The 20941-nt window shown below is 39.4% G+C and overlaps 1 protein-coding gene across 2 annotated transcripts in view; it reads right to left on the bottom strand.

The window, feature by feature from the left end:
- Positions 1–15062: 15062 nt before the first annotated feature.
- Positions 15063–20941, bottom strand: part of ntrk3a (neurotrophic tyrosine kinase, receptor, type 3a) — a 159689-nt gene continuing 153810 nt past the window's right edge. For both annotated transcript variants that reach the window (XM_056740254.1, XM_056740255.1), the window contains exons 16-17: positions 20694–20852; positions 15063–17753 (exon numbers count right to left, since the gene is read on the bottom strand). In XM_056740254.1, coding sequence (XP_056596232.1) covers positions 17568–17753; positions 20694–20852 — 345 coding nt within the window. In that variant the 3' untranslated portion in view covers positions 15063–17567. The remainder of the gene's footprint in view (positions 17754–20693; positions 20853–20941) is intronic.

The following is a 20941-nucleotide window of genomic DNA, read 5'->3' as shown; positions in this document are numbered from 1 at the left end:
TTCACTCACTCACTCACTCACTCACTCACCCACCCACTCTTTCTCTCACTCTTTTACTCACTCACTCTTTCACTCACTCAGTCTTTTACTCACTCACTCTTTCATTCACTCACCCAGTCTTTCTCTCACTCTTTTACTCACCCACTCTTTCTCTCACTCTTTTACTCACTCACTCAATCTTTTACTCACTCACTCACTCACTTGCTCACTCACTCTTTTACTCACTCACTCATTCACTCACTCACTCTTTCACTCAATATTTTACTCACTCACTCACTCACTCATTTGCTCACTCACTCTTTCAATCAATCTTTTACTCAGTCACTCTTTCACTCACTCTTTTACTCATTCACTCACTTCCTCCCTCATTCACTCACTCACTCACTCACTCACTCACTCACTCACTCTTTCGCTCACTCACTCATTCACTCACTCACTCACTCTTTCGCTCACTCACTCACTCACTCGCTCATTCTTTCACTCAATCTTTTACTCACTCACTCACTCACTCACTCACTCACTCGCTTATTCTTTCACTCAATCTTTTACTCACTCGCTCACTCTTTTACTCAATCTTTTACTCACTCACTCACTCGCTCACTCTTTCACTCAATCTTTTACTCACTCACTCACTCGCTCACTCTTTCACTCAATCTTTTACTCACTCACTCGCTCACTCTTTTACTCAATCTTTTACTCAATCTTTTACTCACTCACACACTCACTTGCTCACTCTTTCAATCAATATTTTACTTAGTCACTCTTTCACTCACTCATTCTTTTACACACCCACTCTTTCACTCACTCACTCTTTCACTCACTCACTCACTCACTCACTCACTCCCTCACTCACTCACCCAACCACTCTTTCTCTCACTCTTGTACTCACTCACTCTTTCACTCACTCAGTCTTTTACTCACTCACTCTTTCATTCACTCTCCCAGTCTTTCTCTCACTCTTTTACTCACCCACTCTCTCACTCACTCACTCACTCACTCACTCACTCACTCACTCGCATGTTAAAACAATATGTGTTGTGTGCATATGAAAAAGACGTATAAGGAAGAGAATCTTGGAAAAGCTGTTTTTGGTTGTAAGTTATTTGGTTGTGTGTAAGGAGAGTAAACATCCTGCTAATATAGATAGGGATTAAGATCTTCTTTGAGGCAAATGTCAGATATTTGCAATTTCGCATCACCAATGGCTATAAGTTCTTTCCTCTTTGTAGTTGTGTTTCTGCAAGAAGGCAGACGGTGTAATAAGCTGAGCAGATTTACTGTACGCAAGCCAGCCATTTCATCCACTCCTGTTTACTCTTGTTGAAACATACAAACAGAATTAAAGTAATATAATCCAACAATTCAGAATGTACCTAGTGAAAATGTCTCTAACAGAGAATCTTACACTTGTGGGGTCAATCAGAGGTAAAAACTAAATCAATTGAATGAACTGATAGCTGTTTATGCAGCAGGAACCACAGAACCCGACAAGTAACTTTTATTTTTAATTGTGAAGAAGATAAAATAAAATAAAATAAGCTTTTTTTCTGTAATAATAGCTAATCATTGACAGTGGACCCCAGAGTCGGCATGGAACGGAAGTTACGATCGCATTCTTCAGCATATTACGTATATACATCAAAGTGAGAGAAAATGATGGGCGGGACTTGATTTGCCACATCGAGAACAGATTGGATCGTTGGAAGATGGGCATGTCTTACAAAATAGAGGCAGATTTGATTGTGAGTCTGCAGTCAATCGTGAAGGATTATTCCCCACCGGACACACCATCGGCACTCTCCCATGAAGAGAAGAAGTGATGAGACGTCATTTCCAGAGGGACATGTGATAAGTCACTTGTAAAACACTTTTTTTCATTTTTGATTTCAAGTCGTCTTTAAAGATATTTGAGAAAAACAACACAAACTTTATTGATCGATTATATTTAATGCCTATTGTAAAATTCCCTCATAGACTGCCACTGACACTTATGGAATTGAACCCAAGCTTCCTCCTGGGGATAAAACCCAGCCATGTTGCCTTAAACATTAGACATCTGTTTAACAAACTGGCGCCATCGTTCCGCTGATCCATCGATACAAGTGTCGTATTGAGGCCACACTGATCTAATGTGAGTTTTCCTTACATCATCTCGGCTCCATTGTCCACCCCAGCAATAAAAGCAAGCGCAGCGAGAGCCTCTGCTTTTAAAAGTGCCTCAGAAATAACTACCGAAGAGCCACTCAGCTCATCTAATAAGGTTGGAGAAGCACAGAGGGCCCTGCCGACTGATGAGGTCGGGTCGAAATGAAGCCGACGTCAACAACCTCCACATCAAAAGCAGAGATCAGACGTTGAGAGCGTCTGCTCTTAGATTTTGAAGCCACCAGGCTTCAGGTATTTAAGACGAGCTGCCAGTTTGACCAAACTACTGTGGTCCACTAAAGGACCTCAAGAACACTGTGGCGAACACTGATGTGATATTTCAAACATAGATTTCTTTCTCACTGTAGGTGCACGAAAATATCATGACGAAAGGTCTGAATTGTCACTCCTGCTCAAGGGAAATATGACAAAGTAAACATATTATAGGAGAGAGAGTTTATCACTTATGCACATTTTAATCACACTTCAAATCTGATATCGACCATGTTTTTCTGCTATATTATGTAGCTGAGCTTGAGTTTCCTTTCTATCTATATTGAATCACATTCCCTTTCTGCCCTTCTGGGCTGTAAGGTGGAGTTTATACATTACCCATGATGCATCTCACTAGAAAGCTGTTATTAGATTTATGCCTTTTGAAATGGCCTCCGGGAATGTAAATTAATAGAATGAGGGGTGTTTGCGTTTTAAATCATGTTTTTTTCAAGTCCTCCACGACATTCAAAGACGACTCGGTTTCTGGAATACCTTCCTATGTTAAAATGAGCGAAACAAGCTTTAAATCCACTTCATTGCAGGATTTAAAGCTTGTATTTCCACATCTGCCACATTTTTTACACTGCAATTCTTTTATTTAACACTGTGTTGTCAAAATTGACAATACTTTTTGTCGGTTAAATATTGTCAAAACTCACAGATACACACGAAGGGTGAACAAAAGTATTGATTTATGAAAAAATTGAATGGAGATTGGATGTTTCAGTATAATAATTTCCGCCCAAAATTAAAAGCTGACATTTTTGGGTTATAAAAAATCAGTGTTCCAAGCGGTCTTCTTGACCCTATTCTAAACATTAAGCTTATATTTAATTCTAAAATTTATAATTTCATAATTAAATATAAATAATTTATCATTTAAGTAAAATAACCTTTTTTCAGGCATGTAAATAACCTGATTTTTTATGTTTCAAGAGAGATAAAAGAGAGGCAATAGTTACGGATTGTAACTTGTTGATCAAAAATGAACATATTTAATGAAAATATTCCAAATTAATTTTTATTTTATTTTGTATTATTTGATCATAGTTAGCTAAGCAACATGCTGAAGTCAAGCTGCCTGCGTAGGCAAAAGTTAGAAAGACAGATCCCAAATTAATAAAAAAGAGCTCGTAGCTTTACTTTTGGAAAACATTGTAAATCTGTTCCCCACAAAATGATTATCACTTATTACTCACAGGCATCCTTCACTGTCTTGAATCGGGAGGCCTAACAACAACATTCAACATGAAAATTATGTAAATGCACATTCTCGATACAGCACACGACTGTAAATGATTGTATAAACAGCCGCAGTGTCGCTGTGGCAAGTTTCTCCCTCAGTAGCTGGAACCACAACGCCAAGATATTTCTCTCCTCCGTAGCACAGGTATGACTTCCCCATCACTAACACACAGTGAAAAGTGCTTTGTTTTCCCGTTGATACCGTATGCCACCAACCCTCGGGGGACGTGCTGGAAAGGGACTGCTTTATAGTGGATGAGAAACAGCAGCCTCCCAAAGCATATGCCGGGGGGCCGTAACCAGATGCATTATGGTGCTGCTGTATTATTTTCCTGATATAAAAGCGAGGCCGCCCCATATTGATCACGGCACTCAGACGAGCCCGGTCTCTCCCCCCCTGGGAAACTCGGATGTCTCGCTTTCGTGTAGCTCCTGATAAGGCGAAGATGCTCTCACTTGTGTAACACAAGGAACCTTAGAAACACAACGGTGCCGAGCAGCCACAGTTACGCACGCCATTTAGGTTGATGCGGTTCGGCTAAGGCAAAAGAATACATCGGAGAGCCGTCTAGAGCTGAAACCGGAGAAGGTGCGTGGTGGAGACCACTATTTGATCAATACGCTGTAATACCGGCAATGCATTCCTCATTAGGGAAACTAAGTAACCACTTGAATTAGTCAAACATTATTATGAGGTTACATATTTAATTAAGGTTTACTTGTGGAAAGCCGATCAATGCTGTGACAGTTGTGCACTTGAGACCTGCTTAGAATACTACATACACAGAGCAAATCGTTTTTTCAATTCATAGTTTGGTCCCTAAACTTGTCAACCCATTTATGTTTTATTCTTCGGTGATCAACAAAGCCTTGAGCTCACGGGGTTAAGCACGCTGTTCATAACACAAAAGAATAACGCTAGATTTAGCAGCAAGCGGGCCGAAATCAATCCACAATCACATCGCGTCTGAAGTGCCGCAGCGGCCTCGGTTCAATTAAAGTCCATTCTCCACGCTAGATTAATGCCAAGAAATGACAAAACGTGTCAGTGGTGCGTCCTTAAAAAGACATGGAAATTATACCCGCTAACCTTTTACGTGCCCAAAAAAAATGAAGACTACAAATCCAAGCGGAATATCCAGTGATTCCGACACATTTCCAACGGCCCAGTCTCACCCCGGTCGCAGATGTGTGAGCCTCACCACGTGCCTGATCTCCGGCAACACCTGGTACTCCCGCGGATAAATGTGGCGCGTTAAAAGGTAGGCTACATTAAAGGAGTGGAGAAAATAGCTCACTTTATGAAATGTTAATGGGACCTTAGGTTATGGGGTTTTAATAAATCATAAAGCGGAGGCCGGTTTCGGCTAGAGAGCGAGAGCTTAGAATTGCCCTGGCCGGCTTGATATATAATTTAATTCCGGAAAAAATCACCTCTTTACTTACCGCAACAGCTGATGGTGTACTGTTCATTAAACGCATTGATGTTGGCATTTGGTAAATGAGGAGGGTTGGGAGGGAGGAACAAAACATTTTAGAGCTTTTAATGTGTGGAGGGCACTAGATGTGTTTTTAAATGTAAATGTTTGAACAGGTGAATGTGCTAATAATACCCCATGAAATGCACTAGATTTTACGTAGGTTTTTGTGAAATTGTATTGTAAATAAAGAAATTGTTGACATTTTGACTTTTTTTCTTTAGAATAGCACAGAGGATCCAAGGATTGAGTATTTTGAATCTACATTGACAGACATCCATCTCAGGGCAAAAACATAACTATCTTAGAATGTGGCTAATTTTGGTAAAATCATTTGAATTCATACGATCTGATTCATGCATTTTAGTACGATTTGTTTTCACTCCAGTGAGGGCGGGGCTTCAGCATTGCTTTTTTCTAGTCATCCTTTGCTTTTGTACAGATTCATACAAAAATGATAACGGTGAGTCTCAGTGAGCGAATAAGGGAATATAGCTCCAAATTAAACCATCATGGATGTTTTTCACACACCTCCACCGTGGCTCTCTCAACACCCGTGTCTGTGTTGTGCAGTCTGCACCCTAGAGGAACTTGCCTTTCACCCTCCTTTCAACCTTCAAACCTTCAAAGGCTTGTCAGTTCCCTCTGTCTGCATAATTCATTACCAGTCTGACTTGCTTGGTGTTTGTAATGTCTGATCTGTAAATTGCCACGACGAAGGTCTGGTCTGACTCACAGATGCCTGTCATTGCACTGGGGGTTTCAGCAGGTGCCTGGTGAGCTGAATGAACTCAAGCCTTGGTGGGAATAAGGAGTTCCTGCGAATGATGAGTAAATTGAAAACAACAACAGACACCCGAGATATATGACTTGGAAAATCAACGTCAACAATTTGCAAGGCTTTGTAATGTGTTAGTCAGAAAAGTTTATAAAGGGAAGTCATTTCTGCACATTAGAGTTGAAAAAGTTATTTAATGGCCAAACAGTTCCTGTCGACCAATGATCCGAGGTCGGGTGGGATTTTTTCCTCTAAATTTTTGGAAGACTGGAGTAGTTGAAATTCTGTTCTTTTGGGCACACTTCAACATTGTAACACTTAAATTTGAAATGTCATGATTTAAATCATTAAGCCGAATACATTTTTAAAATAAGTAATTTGTGGAATATAACGTATTTATTAAATTATGGAGGCATTAAAGACTAGTTAATCCATGAATATAATAATATATTTAAATCTATTTTATCCATATCAACATTTATGTAATACTTAGCCAGCACAGAGAGAAGATCAAATTAAATGGAGAGTCTCCTCTTTTGAAGTTAAAGTGACACCGTAGTTCACCCAAAAATGAAAAGTCTGTCGTCAATTACTCATTGTTTTATCATTTCAAAGCTGTTTGACTTTCTTTCTTCTGCAGAACACAAAAGAAAATATTTTGCAGAATGTTGGGAACCAAACAACACAGGCACCCATTGACTTGCATTTGAGACCAAATGTGTTTAGTTACCAACATCTTCAAAACATCTTCTTTGGAAAAAGGAAAGTCATTCGGGTTTCAAATGTGAAGAGGGCGATGAAATGATGACAGAAATTTTTGTTTTTGGATTAACTATCACTTTAAAAAGTGTTTCGTAAAATAACTTTAACCAGCGTTATGTATAAGATATGAACATTGACAGTAGATAGCTTGACTGCTTTCACCCCACAATGCATGGAAATCATCAAATAATCTTGTGCTTTATTGTATTTTTATAGCGTCAGCCTCTGAGAAAATTCAATATTCATGAGTACAAATTCATAAGACTCTGGCACTCCCTGCTCAGCAGAATTCTGAAGATTTTACCTTCGCAGTATAAAAAAGTCTGTTGATTTTGCCTTGGCCTATTTCTATATATGCACTTATATTTAATAAGCACAGCTGTCTGAGGACGCTTTGTAAAACTTTCCCACCACAAGCTAAACTGAAAGGGAGGAAATGAAGAGCGTGGTCATCATGGATTAGACTGGCAGGTCGACTTTATCTCGTCTTAAATCGCCTGGTGTGCCGTCATGTTCTTTCCTCAAGATCCCACATGGTCTTAATTAAAATTTAAAGGTTTGGTCGCCTGCATGTAAATTATAAATCCATTAGAGCGCTGTCCCTCGCGTTTGACCGGATCACAGCGATGACAAGAGACCCTCAGAACGAGATTTACAGCGATCAATCACGGCGTGGGTCGCGGAATCAGAGGCGGAGACAGAAATGGAGACTTCATTAACTACAAACCACTGAAGACTTGACAGGTGTCATATCAAGAATGATTCACTTGTGTTATAGACCACTTCACAAGATGTACCGTACTGGTTCAGCACTTTTACTATTCTTTAAATCTTACATGCATAATTTCATCTTAAAGATATACGTTTTTGGTTCAGTTTTTTCAAACGTTTGTGAAGTGTTAAAAAACTGAAACAAGAAGTTATTTTGGACCGCTGTGGACCAGCGTTGTTAATGTCTTCCAAAGTGGTCTATAGGAACTTTACAATAGGTTAAAATCAGACGGGATTTGTTTGTTAATGTCTGTTTGTAATGTTGTATACCATGTCTTACAATGGGAATCCCATCATGAGTTATCTCAAAGTCCATCTACGGAAATCGTGCCCCTTTAGCGGCCATGTTTGCAATGCCTCTGGGCAGCTATTTACTTTATAGCAAATCCACAGTCGTATTAAAAAGAAGATTTCCGACCACTTATTAAACATGACATGAATCGTAAATGTATTTGGTTTGCTAAGCTTAAATTGAGCTAAAAAATCACCTTTTTCGAGGTCACCTGCGCACATGCTGGCAAGCGCCTCACGAGAGCCCCGCCCCATTGAATAGTCAGTCGTCACTGTTTGACAATTGGCTCGTTTTAGTGGAAGGCGGGACTTCCTTCGCTAGAGCGGCCAAATTGAGCGTTGTATTTCCGCCATTCATTGAAACGGCAGCGGCGCATCTTGTTTATATTAATATCTTTGGTTTTCTACAGTAAAGCTTAGATGTTAAAGGAAATATACCCCAAGGAAATATATAAAATGCAGCACTTGCGTTTTATATCTTTCTGCATTCACAATACAATACAACATTGAACATCAGCAAACAACAATTAACTTCATTAAAGTTCCCTTTAATGAACGTCTCTGAGGTACAATTAGCAACTTTGAACAGTTTGCAAACAACACTAATGCACATTAAATTAATTTACATCTATTAGGGATGTATTAACGAAACAGAATGCTGCTATTTCTCTGGAACACAAAAGATCTTGCATCGCTTTTTTCCCCACAATGAGAGTTGACCATATTGTACCACTTCATTTTTTCTTCTTTTTTGGTTGAGCCACATTTTGACCGTTCTATTGATGATTTTTGTCGCAAGCTCTAAGTGATTTAACAATTGTAGGTAAAGAAAGACGTCGAATACGATCTAATTCACCGCTGCGTGGAGTTAAATGGAGGCCATGTTTTACACAGCTCTCTCTGGAAAGGTCACAACTGAAGAGGTTATCATCAGACTGCAGGAACGGAGGTGCTAACGGCCTCCTTCCCACCCTGGAGACAGCCTGTCGAGGATACAGAGTGATTTGGGTGCAAGTAATATATAGCCGTGATGGCAGAAGCACTTATATCATGTCCTCCAGCCTGGTGTGTGAACAGAGAAAGTTATTTGACTCAAGGTCAGATGTCGAACCAGCCGAAGGGGTTCGAGGGTCCTGTGTGCTCTGATGACATCGTGCTGTATTTCATATATTGTGATGTTTTAAGAATGACATCATTGTATCGCAACGTCTCAAAGAATCGTATAAAAACAAATATGAAATGACACAGGCAGGTGTATTTTTTCAGTTTATTTATAGAATAAGTCTACATAAATCATCGTAGGATACATAGTTAGTTACAGCTGTTTTTAGTTTATAGATGGAGAAGAAAACGGAACACAGGTGGATTAACGATGAGTTACAAACAGAGGAATCTGGGAAATTTTTTCCACACCTCGTTCCGACACCATTCCGACGAGGGATCGGACACGATAATAGAAATAGTCGAGAGACTTGTAGAGTCAGCACGTCAGACTTCTCAGATGGAAAATACATTACTGCGGATGCCAGAGGGTGTCACAAAGTTATTTTAAAACCGTACATAGAGCGATGGCAATGAAAACACAAAATATCAGCACTCGTCACACTTATAAATATCAAGACTGTCGAATAGCTCCTCGACTAGCTCAGCTGCTCTTACGTTAACTCAAATGAAAGACCACATATGGAAACAGATGCATACAGATGCGTATCTTAAACGTCTCCCACGGTTTAATATTGCAACAGATTTTTTCTCACACACAAACCACAGAAGAGAAATATATTAGGAATCATACGAAGGACGAATATGACAAATATTGCTAATGACTCGCCCAAGCATTGTTTATACCTGTAGGACATCAAGAACAATGGCAACAAGCTGTGGAACAAAGAAGCGAAAACTCAACTTGTTGACATGGATTCAAGACTGTTTTACGATAATATATTTCTCTTCCGGAATAATCTGAGATGAGTTACAAAAACAGAGTCCCATTACATTCAAGATTACCGTCCCATCACCTCTCCCTGGATTCCAGATCACTGACCTGGCTCTCCGTCAGAGCCGCACCGTGACATATGACGTCTAATGGTCAAGTGTACATAGTATAGTAGTGCGTTCTTTACCTGGAGGGCCGGGATGTTTGAGAGATGAAAAGATGGACCAAACAATACATGGTGAGACATGTTTTTTGGGATGAGAGCAAATCCTCCTGCCTGCAGACTTTAATATACCTGTGGTTAGCTTTTACAACAAGGTCTGAAATGTCAGTTCCCGCTGTGAAGTTTTCAGCTACCGACTGGATTGAGCACCGTGAAGAGAGAAACATTTAGTTTAAGATGCTGTCTTTATTATATATTCAAATAATTAAGCTAATGGTCTGGGGGTTTGATGAAAACAGAATTTGTATACACAACAGAGTTTTATTTTTCCTCGTATGGCTTTAAATAGCAAATAGACTATTTATGGCTTTCATAATATTGTTAAAAAATCTACGTGATCTGGTATGGAGATTTGTCAAGACCCTTCAATGTGAGCTGAGAAAAAAGTAATGTGTTTCTTTAATCATCAGTCTTTGTTTTGGAAATAATAAGAAGAGCGCCGGCCCTGTTTTTGACATTATTAAACAATAATACCTAAAATGGTTGATGTTTCCAACATCAGAGCTGGCACAATCATTTCTTTATCTTGTCACATTCTGACGGCTTTTCAAAACATGCTCGTGAAATCTTTTGTGGGTTGGAAAGATCAATGACCTTAAAGTTTAAAACAACCGCAAAGCTAATTACTATTTAATGTTTTTAATTTTTTTTATCACTTCCTCTTTTAACCAATCTACTCAAATGCAAGCTGTGGGTTAAACCAATGTCGGTGTGTCAAGAACCCACTAATAGATTACTTATCTAAACCGGGATTAGAGAACATAGTTTAACGTAAAAATACACATAAAAAGACCATATGAACAACAGCCTAGACTAGCAGGCATGTTTTAACAATAAAACAACAGGTTATTAACGCTAACGTAAACACAACAGCAAATGGCCTTGCAATTGTAAAAGCAAAATAACATAAAAAAAATTATACAGTTTGTTTGAGAAAAACATAAGGTTCACTTATAATAAAAGATCACTTACAGCCTCAAAATCCAAAGCAAATCAATTATTTTGTTTCTCTTGCTGTCCATATTGGCCATCAAACACCTTCTAAAAATAGTGCCCTATATGCTCATCTCAAGGGTCTGCATGAACTAATAACTGGTTGCAAATTTGCATTGTGCATATGCGCATAAAAGTGACATTGAAACTGGTTACCATCTTCCAGTTCTTCATCTCGTTCAGCCTTAAAGGGATAGTTCACCCAAAAATTGAGTCATCATCTACTCGCCCTCCTACTAACCCTAATTCCTGTATGACTTTCTTTTTTCTGCAGATTACTAAATAAAAATATTTTGAAGAATGTTGGTAATCGAACAACACTGGCCCCCATTCACTTTCATTGTTTGAACTCAAAACCAATGCAAGTCAATGGGTGGCGCCGTTGTTTGGTTACCAACATCCTTCCACATATCTTATTTTTTGTTCTGCTTAAGAAAAAAGTCATACAGGTTGGAAATGACAAGAGGGTGAGTAAGAGTTTTTTATTTTTGGGTGAACTATCACTTTAACAAAATGCACCACGAAATAAATGCGAAATATCGACAGCATTTTCAACAAGCTAAATGCATCAAAGTTTATTTCCAAAGCCTTTATGTAAACTAAAAGGTCGGATGTCACCCTTTACACACTGTGACTCAGACATTTTATCTTCATATGCTGCAGTAAGAGGCTAGTTTGCAGTAGTCTGTGGGTAGCATTGGTCAGGTGGGCGTTTACTGTGATCTAATATTTCGCTCGAGCTTCAAGGCAAACGAGGAGTGAGCAGAACTCACTGCCCACTCATCTATACGCTACTTCTCCAAATGCTATTTTTAGTCTGCGTATTGTACGGGCAGGTTACTGCAAGCACCCTCTTAACCCTGCAGGGGGTTTCACCCGTTAGCCTTGGCGCTAATGAAGACATTAAAGCTGTTTCTCTGCAGTTGGTCCTTCACCAAAAGAACCACGAGTGTCTCAGTCTCAGGATCGTTTGCTTCTAAAACCTTAAGATCATTGGTGGGTTTGGTGGGAAAGTCAACCACGAATCAAAGACAGAGACAGAGCTTATGGCTGCAACCCTGCAGTTGGCCGACCAGCTAAAACAACCATCTTGGCTAGGCTCAGAGACTAGCTAAACCAGCCAAACACCAGCGAAAGACCACCTAAGGTTATTTCATACATCAAAGTATACCGCACAAAATTTGAGAAGCTTGGAAAGACGCCGACTTCTAATGTGACTTATTACATCCCTATTGAGTTGGTAGCTGGCAGTTTCCTTTAGAAACTTGGCCATCCCAACGTTTAGATATCGAATAAAGACCAACAGGTTTTTTGGTCATTATCTGGCACAAGTGAACAGAACAATTACAGGCTAAAATAACATTTCAGTTGAAGATAAAACAGTCCCGGTAACACAACTTTCAGTCTGAGCGGAGAGGAACAAGGTTGAATGAAATGGTTCAGAGAATTTCAAGGAGCTCTCCTGTTGTTCTGATTGACATGTATTCTTTCGTGGTACAATGGGCCTTAGTCTCTATTGAGGAACAAAAAAACACTTCAGTGGAGAAGATTGAAGGCAGAGAGTTAAGCCTTCCACGTGGACTCTTTGGTGTATCTCAAATCTGCTGGTAAACTGGTAAGCTTGGGAAAGGTGGATGGTCTGAACTGATCACCATTCATTTCAAATATTCCTTCAAAAACAGTAACATCCTCTCTCATAGACACACATCTATCTATAAATCTATAAATAGTATATAGATAGCACGTTCACATCTTCCTGTTCACACAGGAAACAATGATTTTAGAATAGGTCCGAGAAGCTTCTTGCATCTCAATGAGAACCCGTCAGCACGCTCACAGCGGCAAGGTTAATCTAGACGTCAAAGTCTGCTGACGATGCAGGAGTTTGCTCCAGGGTGACGTCCCCATCTGAAGTCTTAATGCTGCAGTCAAAGAAAACCGGAGTTGCATTCGGCCAGCATTTCTTAGAAGCAGAATTGGCTTTTCTCACAGCTCTGGAGACCTGCCGGCCTGAACTATGGATCTCTGAAGCACTTTCAGTTCTAAGTAACAAGATTCACATGCTTGTCCATGTGCCCAGAGCGTACAGGGACTGCAGTGTGAGCCGAAGCAAGCCGTACTAAGACATTTTGTGCGGTATTATAGCCATATCGGTGCTTCAAATGAACAAAAATGTTGGCTGCTGTTATTCGTATCATCAGCGGAACGTGCTGTGATCGACAGCGGGTTTGAAATGCTTTTTCCAGAGTACATTAAGAGTACTTAAGCCGCAATGCACTGGAGGTAGATAAGGACTTGCTCTGGTAGTCTCATTTGTAATTTAGGAGTGGGGTTTCGAATCAGATAATGATCTTTAATTAAATGTTTCGAAAGCGATGAGAAAGAATTTTATCCCGCGGGCTAAGCAGGGTGGCGTGTTTTATGCAAGCGACTGCGATGGCTTGGGATCTGCGGACGATTCGGGAGAAGAGATTGAATCAGTTTAGATGTTTAGCGTGACATCATAACGGGAAGATTAACACTCCAGGTGACCACATTAAGTGTCGTGGTGCTAAATGAGATCTAAACATCGACGGTCTAATTTGACGGGGTTGTTAGTGGTTCTAAAGGCGCAACGCCTGAATTCGTTTTGCCTCGGAGTGCTTGCAAGGAAAATAAATCAAAAGCTACAAAAAGGAGTTAACTTGTTCAGATGCTAAATTTGAGTATTTACGTGTTCGGTTTTACATTTCGTCACCAATTCCCAAATAAACTTTCTCTTCCTCGTCTTGAATGCGTTAAATACGTGTGGTAAATCGGGCTCGCAGAAGGTAGGATAAATGGATGAGGAGACGGCTGATCTGAGATCAGCAGCCAAGCGTGACAGTGCCGAGGTTTTGCAGCCCTTCTGCGGGGTTATGAAGTGCTGAAAGAGAGCTCATTCCAGCCATAATGTTCCAGCTTCCTGCCTCGCTCCTTCTTCTCATGATTAAGGTCTTAAACCTCTCATCAATCGCCCTGTGCCCTGCCACGGCGTCGAGCGAGCGAGTAAAAGAGAGAGATTTTGCCTCTCTCCAAATGCTTAACTCAACTTTGTTGGCCTGCCAACAGACAGCGCTGTGGCTCTTTCATTCACTCTGTTAGTGTTTGACCTTCACCGGTTCATCTTTCCCACCCTTCCTTTTCTCACACTCGCCCGACCAACCGCACACACCTCTCTTCGGCCTCAGGGGGATTACCGCAAGACCGGCCATCATATTTAAGGGATATCTAAAAGCCCGGACCAAAAACTCATTTCATTGGTAATTTCCACCCATTTCTGCAAGGTGAAGTCATTAGAGTCACGGCAACCCCCGGAGCCGTCGCACCATCAACCCGCTGTCACACCGTCTCCCTCTTTGGTCCCCCCGTTTCCGAACCAGCTGCAGCCCACATTTCTTCATTTACAAAATTTAGCTAATTCAGTTCGCCTCGGTTCTCCGGCAGCTCTGGGCGATAAGGATACGGGCTCCCCAGCAGCCGGCCCGTCCTCGGCGTGTTTGTGTAATCCACCTTTCACAGGTCATTGAACAACGATCGGTCTCGCCGAGTAAAATGCGGCGAAAATGTTGGACTCTTTCAACCCCGTTAGTCACAGTTATATAGTCAATGACTCAAATAATCTTCAGTAGCCACCAGCTCCACCGATTCACAACAGCAAGTCACAACATCTAGTTCTCTTTAGGACTAAGGTAGATGTTTTGATTTGGTAGAGATAGAAGCCACATGCACGTGGGGAAGGGGGTAATAGAGATATAAAGATTATGTATGGCAAAATATTAGTGGGTGAAATCGCTTATGTAATGAATGGATAAGAGAATAAAGTTTTACTGAATTTTTATTAAATTGTTTAATATTGGAGATGAAGCATGCTTGTGCTAATGGAGTTTTAATGAATTTCTTCCATATATTATTAAACCAGTATTTTAATAAAAGACAATGTGAGATGGGTGGGAAAGAAATATTGGAAAAAAAATATATATATGTAATGTATATATATATATATATATATATATATATATAGATAGATAGATAGATATATACAATATATATATATATATATATACATGCAGTGTTTGGTTTCTGAATAAGATAAATATAATATAAAATATGAAAATAATATAATATAAAAGTTAAATAAATATATAATTTGTATTTCTTATTCTTATAACACTTTCTGTATGGCATGTCTCTCTACAGTGCGCTGGGAACTGCCGACTTTGCCAAATGTGACATTTTGTCTGTTTCCTTCCAATTAGAACCTAATTTAGCATGAACGCTCCACTCTGCGCTATGATTGACGGGTAAAATCTGGTACGCCACATCAATGAGACTTTTGCAGAAATTACAGTCAGTACGAGGACCGTGTCTCTGTTAAAAGATGAGCCCTCCGACAGGGTTCTGGGTGAAGGCAGGCCTGTTTACTTCATAGACGTCAGAATTCAGAAAGCAGGTATTCGGTCTACCGGGATAAACCTTGTGTGTTGCTCTTTTGCATAAAAAGCTTGGCGCACTCGACATGGGCAAACGTGTTAAGTCAGTGACTATCTGCAGCGGGGGCCCGCAGCCGACAAGAATATCAAAATGAGAAGCATCTTATCACACATAAACACATCGCTGTCGGTGTTATGGAAAGACTTTTGCAATTTCCTCTTGTCATAGATGGGGAGAGAATTATCTGGCCACTGTGGGAAGCAGAAAAAAAAAAACACAACAAGATCAACGAATGTTCAAGTTGCTTCCTCCGCACCGGGAATTTTCCTGATGTGAAGGATGAGATTAAGGGTAAGCAGAAAATCGTGACGGGCAGATTGCAACATAACAGCAATTTAGTTTGCGGTCGCTGATAGGCAGATGGAAAAGTTTTCCACATTTCACGTCTGGATGGTTTAGACAGGAAGTTGCGAGAAACTTCATGTGATACGTTTAAGGGTTAAGTCTCATACAGGTTGAATTTATAAAATATCGCTCATTGTGTTCCCTAAAAAGGCGCAGACGAGGCGGATGCTGTCAGTAGGGAAGTAAAGTTTACCTGCGCGTGCGGTGATTACAGATTTATCATCAGAGAAATACTGAGCCATGGATCACCTTGAATGAAAATGCACGAGCCAGCAAAAGCGTGCAAGAGAGACTGAACACCTTCCAATATAATACTGCCGTTTGTCAATTCAGAATAACGGAAGATCTAAATAAGCCCTTTAGTTTTGGGAAAGCTGACAAAGACATTATCACATTACTGTGTTTACAAAGAATCCAATTGTTAAAGTTTGAGAAAGGAATATATATTGTGCGACCGAATTCACAGAAGTTTGTTACAGGCTTATTTTGAAAAGTCAATGGATACAATGTGGATACAATAAGAGAGATTGAAAAGAAATACTAGGACAGCAGTTTTACCTGACAATGTTTGCTATGCACTTTTGTTTATAAATAACGAAAAACGTAAGAAGTCCATTTCTAGAAAACACTGTAAAAAGATGTAATACGCTTGCACATGCCAACTCCCGCAAACAGTCTAAACATCTTTGTGTTATTACTTCCAACTACTCTAAAAGGACCTTTAAAAAAAAAAGCACAACCATGAGATGAAGTTTAATGAATGGAATGAGATTTTCTTCAATCTACTTTTTGAACCACTTTAGAAGCCAATGGTCTCTGGAATACAAGGAGTGAGGCAATGATGTTTACTGTCATGGTATGTGTGTGTTTTGCTTATTCATGGACACATTTTGTCACATATCAAACAAACAAAAAAGAGGCATACGGGAATTTAAAGGAAGTTCGTTCACATCAAAATATGGACATACATTCCTATGGACATGTGAAAAGAAACATTAAAATATTATCAAAATATTTATAGAATTTACTCACCGTAACAGCACGCCAACTAAAATAATCTAATCAGGAAATGAAATAATTTAACATACTGTCGCTTGTGACACTGAAATTTACATTATATACATTCGTTTTTTTAAATAAACTCCTTTGTATTGATTGGTGGTTCCTTTGCTCCTTCAAGTTAATCCGTTCGCTAAATAGCTCCTCGTCGTATTTAAAAGCCCTGTTGGATACTTCCTGCAGAGTCAAAGAGAAGATCCGGCCAATCAGAGCGCAGTAAGGCTTTTTGAAAAAAAAGTCCTTGCCGACCGTCTGACCTGGCAACGGCAAGCAGTCACATCCCAAAGGTGAGATGCCCTCAGCGAGAAACATGGCAGACGTCCACACTCGGAGAAAGAAAAATAAATAAAAATATATTTTTTATAAAAAGAAAAACAACCACGAGGGAGTTTTCTCAAGCAGTCAGGAAACAAAAACAAAAGATATTTTTTTCCATATTTTTGAGGAAAGGGGGATTTCCGTTGTTCTTCCTTCAGAGTTCAAAAGTAGGCTCTTCTTACCAAAACCAAAGAAAAAATGAAAGAAATAGCGAAAGACTCTCTGCTGTACATTTTCTATGCAGGTAAACAAAATGTAAAAGTGCTTTTTAAAGACTGTTTTCCAGTGTATCGAAAGAAGTAGCAGGCACTTAAGTCCATCCCCATGTTGTAGGTGTCTGACAGTGAAGCAGTAAGGTACATGTTGTTTTGGGTTATTCCCAGGTTGTTCCTCTTTTGGATAGACGCAGACGGACAAACATAATCCCAACACACACTAGCCCAGGATGTCCAGGTAGACGGGTGTGGCTTTGCCCAAGGCATAAAGAATTTTCTGGATGTCTTTGATGTTTAACCTCTGCTGCGGTTCCCTCTGCCAGCATCCCAGCATGATGTCGTACACTTCCTTGAGACAAACTCGTGGCCGTTCCAGCACACGTCCTTGTGTGATGCATTCGATTACCTGTAGAGCGAGGGAGATATGGTGAATACTTCTGATTGGCTGATTGTACTGCAATGCATCGTGGGTATGTGTTCATATGTCATCAAGAATATTATTGGTTCATTTCAGAATTATAATGTCTGCAAAATTTGTATCTCTCTATAATAACAAGCAGCGCAGACACTGAAATTACTTGCTGAAAACGTCTTTTTTCAACAACAGATCTGTTCCCTCTTGTAACAGTATGCTGGTTATGTACAGAAAACATCTACGACTTGTCTTTTCCGATAAAAAAAATACAACCATCTTATGGAACTCGAGACATCTGATCGAGTCGACAGCTTTATATTGACTTTTGGAAGAGACAGATAATTGTTTGTTGTCCCTTGAGTTCACTGCATTGACTCCAGCTAGCGACTGTCTGTGTTCTATTGACGGATACTTTGATTTAGTTTCACAACATTCTGATGCAATACAGTGGCCACAGACCCTCCGGCACAGAATATGGAACACTGGCATTGGTATTCAAGTCGCCTGGTCGGCATGTAATAAAAAACACACATCTAGTTCACATAAATCATCATCCATTTACAGATTATGATTCCCAGAGATGATATTGATAATCTCTGTGTGGAGTGTTTAATCCAGCTGTGATTTGTGAAACAGAAGGTTTGTTTTTTACTTTTCAAAATTTGGAATTGCTCCGATGTGCCAAAGAAATTTCTGAATATCCAGCTGTATTCGACAACGATGGAAAACATGATTTTCTTTTCAGAGATGCGGCCTGATTTATGTTTTTTGTGCATGCGGACATTTTAGTAATTTTGAGAATACCACAAACAATTGAAAAGTTCATTTGCAAAAATGTTTGGTTTTAAACATTTGCAAAAAACATGTTTTTTATTGAGCAATCCAAGTTGTAATTATTTATAACATGTAATTGTTTATTTATAAAATTTGATAAGTAATTATATCTTTATAAAGAAAAACACATGATAGCAGAATAAAAATATGATTTATGAAAATAAGGAGTTATCTGATTTTTTGCGAATGTACTCCTCAATTGTACTTGTTACATCTTCATAAATAAACGAAAAACCAACGAAACCTGTTTTCTATTTTTGGATCAAGATTTTATGCTTTGTTGCATTATTACCATTATGCACATTCCACCCCCCACAGTGTCATTACAGCAACGCATCTGGATTTTTTTATTGAGTAATTCCCATTATACTCATTCGATTCTCATTACTGTAATTTTGTATTTATTTGAAATCACATAAACTGCAGTACTACCGATGCGTATCAACACTTTACAATGCATCTAAAATAATATATTGTATTGAGTTTGTGTACAGTGTACCAATTGTGTGCAGTTTTTTTGGCTTGCGTTAATGACAGTGGCGTAATTTGCAGGTGGGACAAATGGGACACGTCCCCATCATATTTTGGAGGAAATTAAGAAATGCTTGCGGAAGGTGTGTATTGTTTAGGGGCCATAAACATCTATAACTCGTGGAAAACGCAGGATGCGCTGCTATCTAGACATTTCCCGTTTCTCACACTCGTAAGTTATACTTGCGGAATATGCGTCCATTATAAAAAAGCATTCCTCATCCGCACTCGCGGCGCTTGCTTGTGCATCCAGTATCCAAGCACAAAAACGTGTAAACAACTGACATTTTGTTGTAAACGTGTAATGCACCGCAACAGCCAAGTGACCTTCTGAAAGTTTGGGAACCACATACTGTAAGAAGTGGAGTCGGAGTAGCCAATGGATAGATCGCCCACTATGTATGATAAATATTCTCAACGATTTATTATACAAACAAGTATTGTTTTTGTCATCTCTGTCCCCACCACTTTTCAAAACAAAGTTACGCCACTGGGTAATGACAATGGGGGATGTGCTTCAATAAACAATGCCAAAATACAAACTATATTAATGCTCCTACAAAGCCTCTTTCATTTATACAAAATATAATTTCTAACATCTTTCTTTTGCTCGCAGGGAGAAACATAACCTAAACAACCCAGGTATTATGAGATTTTCCTTTGAAGTGCATTAGTTAATCTCTTTATGATTTTACTTCATGACTTCCTATCTGATGTGAAAAGAAGCTCCTCTATTCATAAAAAACAGCCGCTGGCAATGTAATGTAATTAAATTTCTCATATTGTACACACAGCATCCCACTAAGATCAAAGTTTGGTTTTATTTGGAAGCATTAAGACCAGAAACACCAACGAGTATTCCAGAAGCTGTATAAAGCTTTAACCGTAGCAAAATGTAGTTTTGTGTTTCAATAGTATTCATTAAGAGGCGAATCCAAAAGGTAAATAACAATCTGCGCTTTCAGGCACATAGAAATATATTTGGAGCTGCATCTTTATGTGTGTGTGCAGATGTTTGGAGTTCAGTTGTGAAATGTAACATTGAGAGGAATAATAGTAGAAAATGAAGCAGGTTGCTCATTAATGCAGTACACAAGGGAGTGTGTGCAATGAATAAGCCAACAACGCATGTATTTTCTGTTCCTTTCTTAAAGGCAACTCGTGTTCAGGACAAGCCTGAGTTGCTGTCTTCATTTTTAATACGACTCAAGGGGTCACCATTAGGAAAAAAGAAAATCCTCATTTTCATTTTCATTTAATCAGCATTTCTAGATGTACTAGGTCCATTCCAGTCCCGTGTCTGTTGAATTTCAAAGTCATCCAACAACAATGTGAAAGACTGACAGTTGACAAAACACATGAAAACTGTGGTAAAAATCCGGTTATCACATAAAAAAACTTCACAGATATTCCTGTTGCAGTATTTGAGGTCTGAAAAAAAGAGCATATTTTCTATTATTTTCACCTGTTTCTCCAGTTTTCATTTCCTGCAAATATATGCAAATAAAAAGTATATATGTACACACAAACCGGCAGTGCTCATTGCAGCTTTGGTTTTTGACATACCTCATTATTTGCAAGCTGGAACCATGGCTGCTTTCCATAGGTGAAGATCTCCCAGAGAATAACGCCGAAGCTCCACACGTCACTCTCCGTCGTGAACTTCCTGTACATGATGCTTTCTGGTGGCATCCAGCGGATGGGCAGCATGGTGTGTCCTCCCACCTGTAAAAAATCAAGATTTGGATTGATCAAGATTACCCTTCAACCAATTTTCATTACAAATGATCTTTTTTGAGCGAAAAGTTACAATG

The sequence above is a fragment of the Triplophysa dalaica genome, chromosome 24, assembly GCF_015846415.1.
Source record: "Triplophysa dalaica isolate WHDGS20190420 chromosome 24, ASM1584641v1, whole genome shotgun sequence".
Taxonomy (NCBI): Eukaryota; Metazoa; Chordata; class Actinopteri; order Cypriniformes; family Nemacheilidae; genus Triplophysa; species Triplophysa dalaica.
The sequence above is the reverse complement of the archived record's forward strand: the minus strand, read 5'-3'. Positions and strand labels throughout refer to the sequence as shown.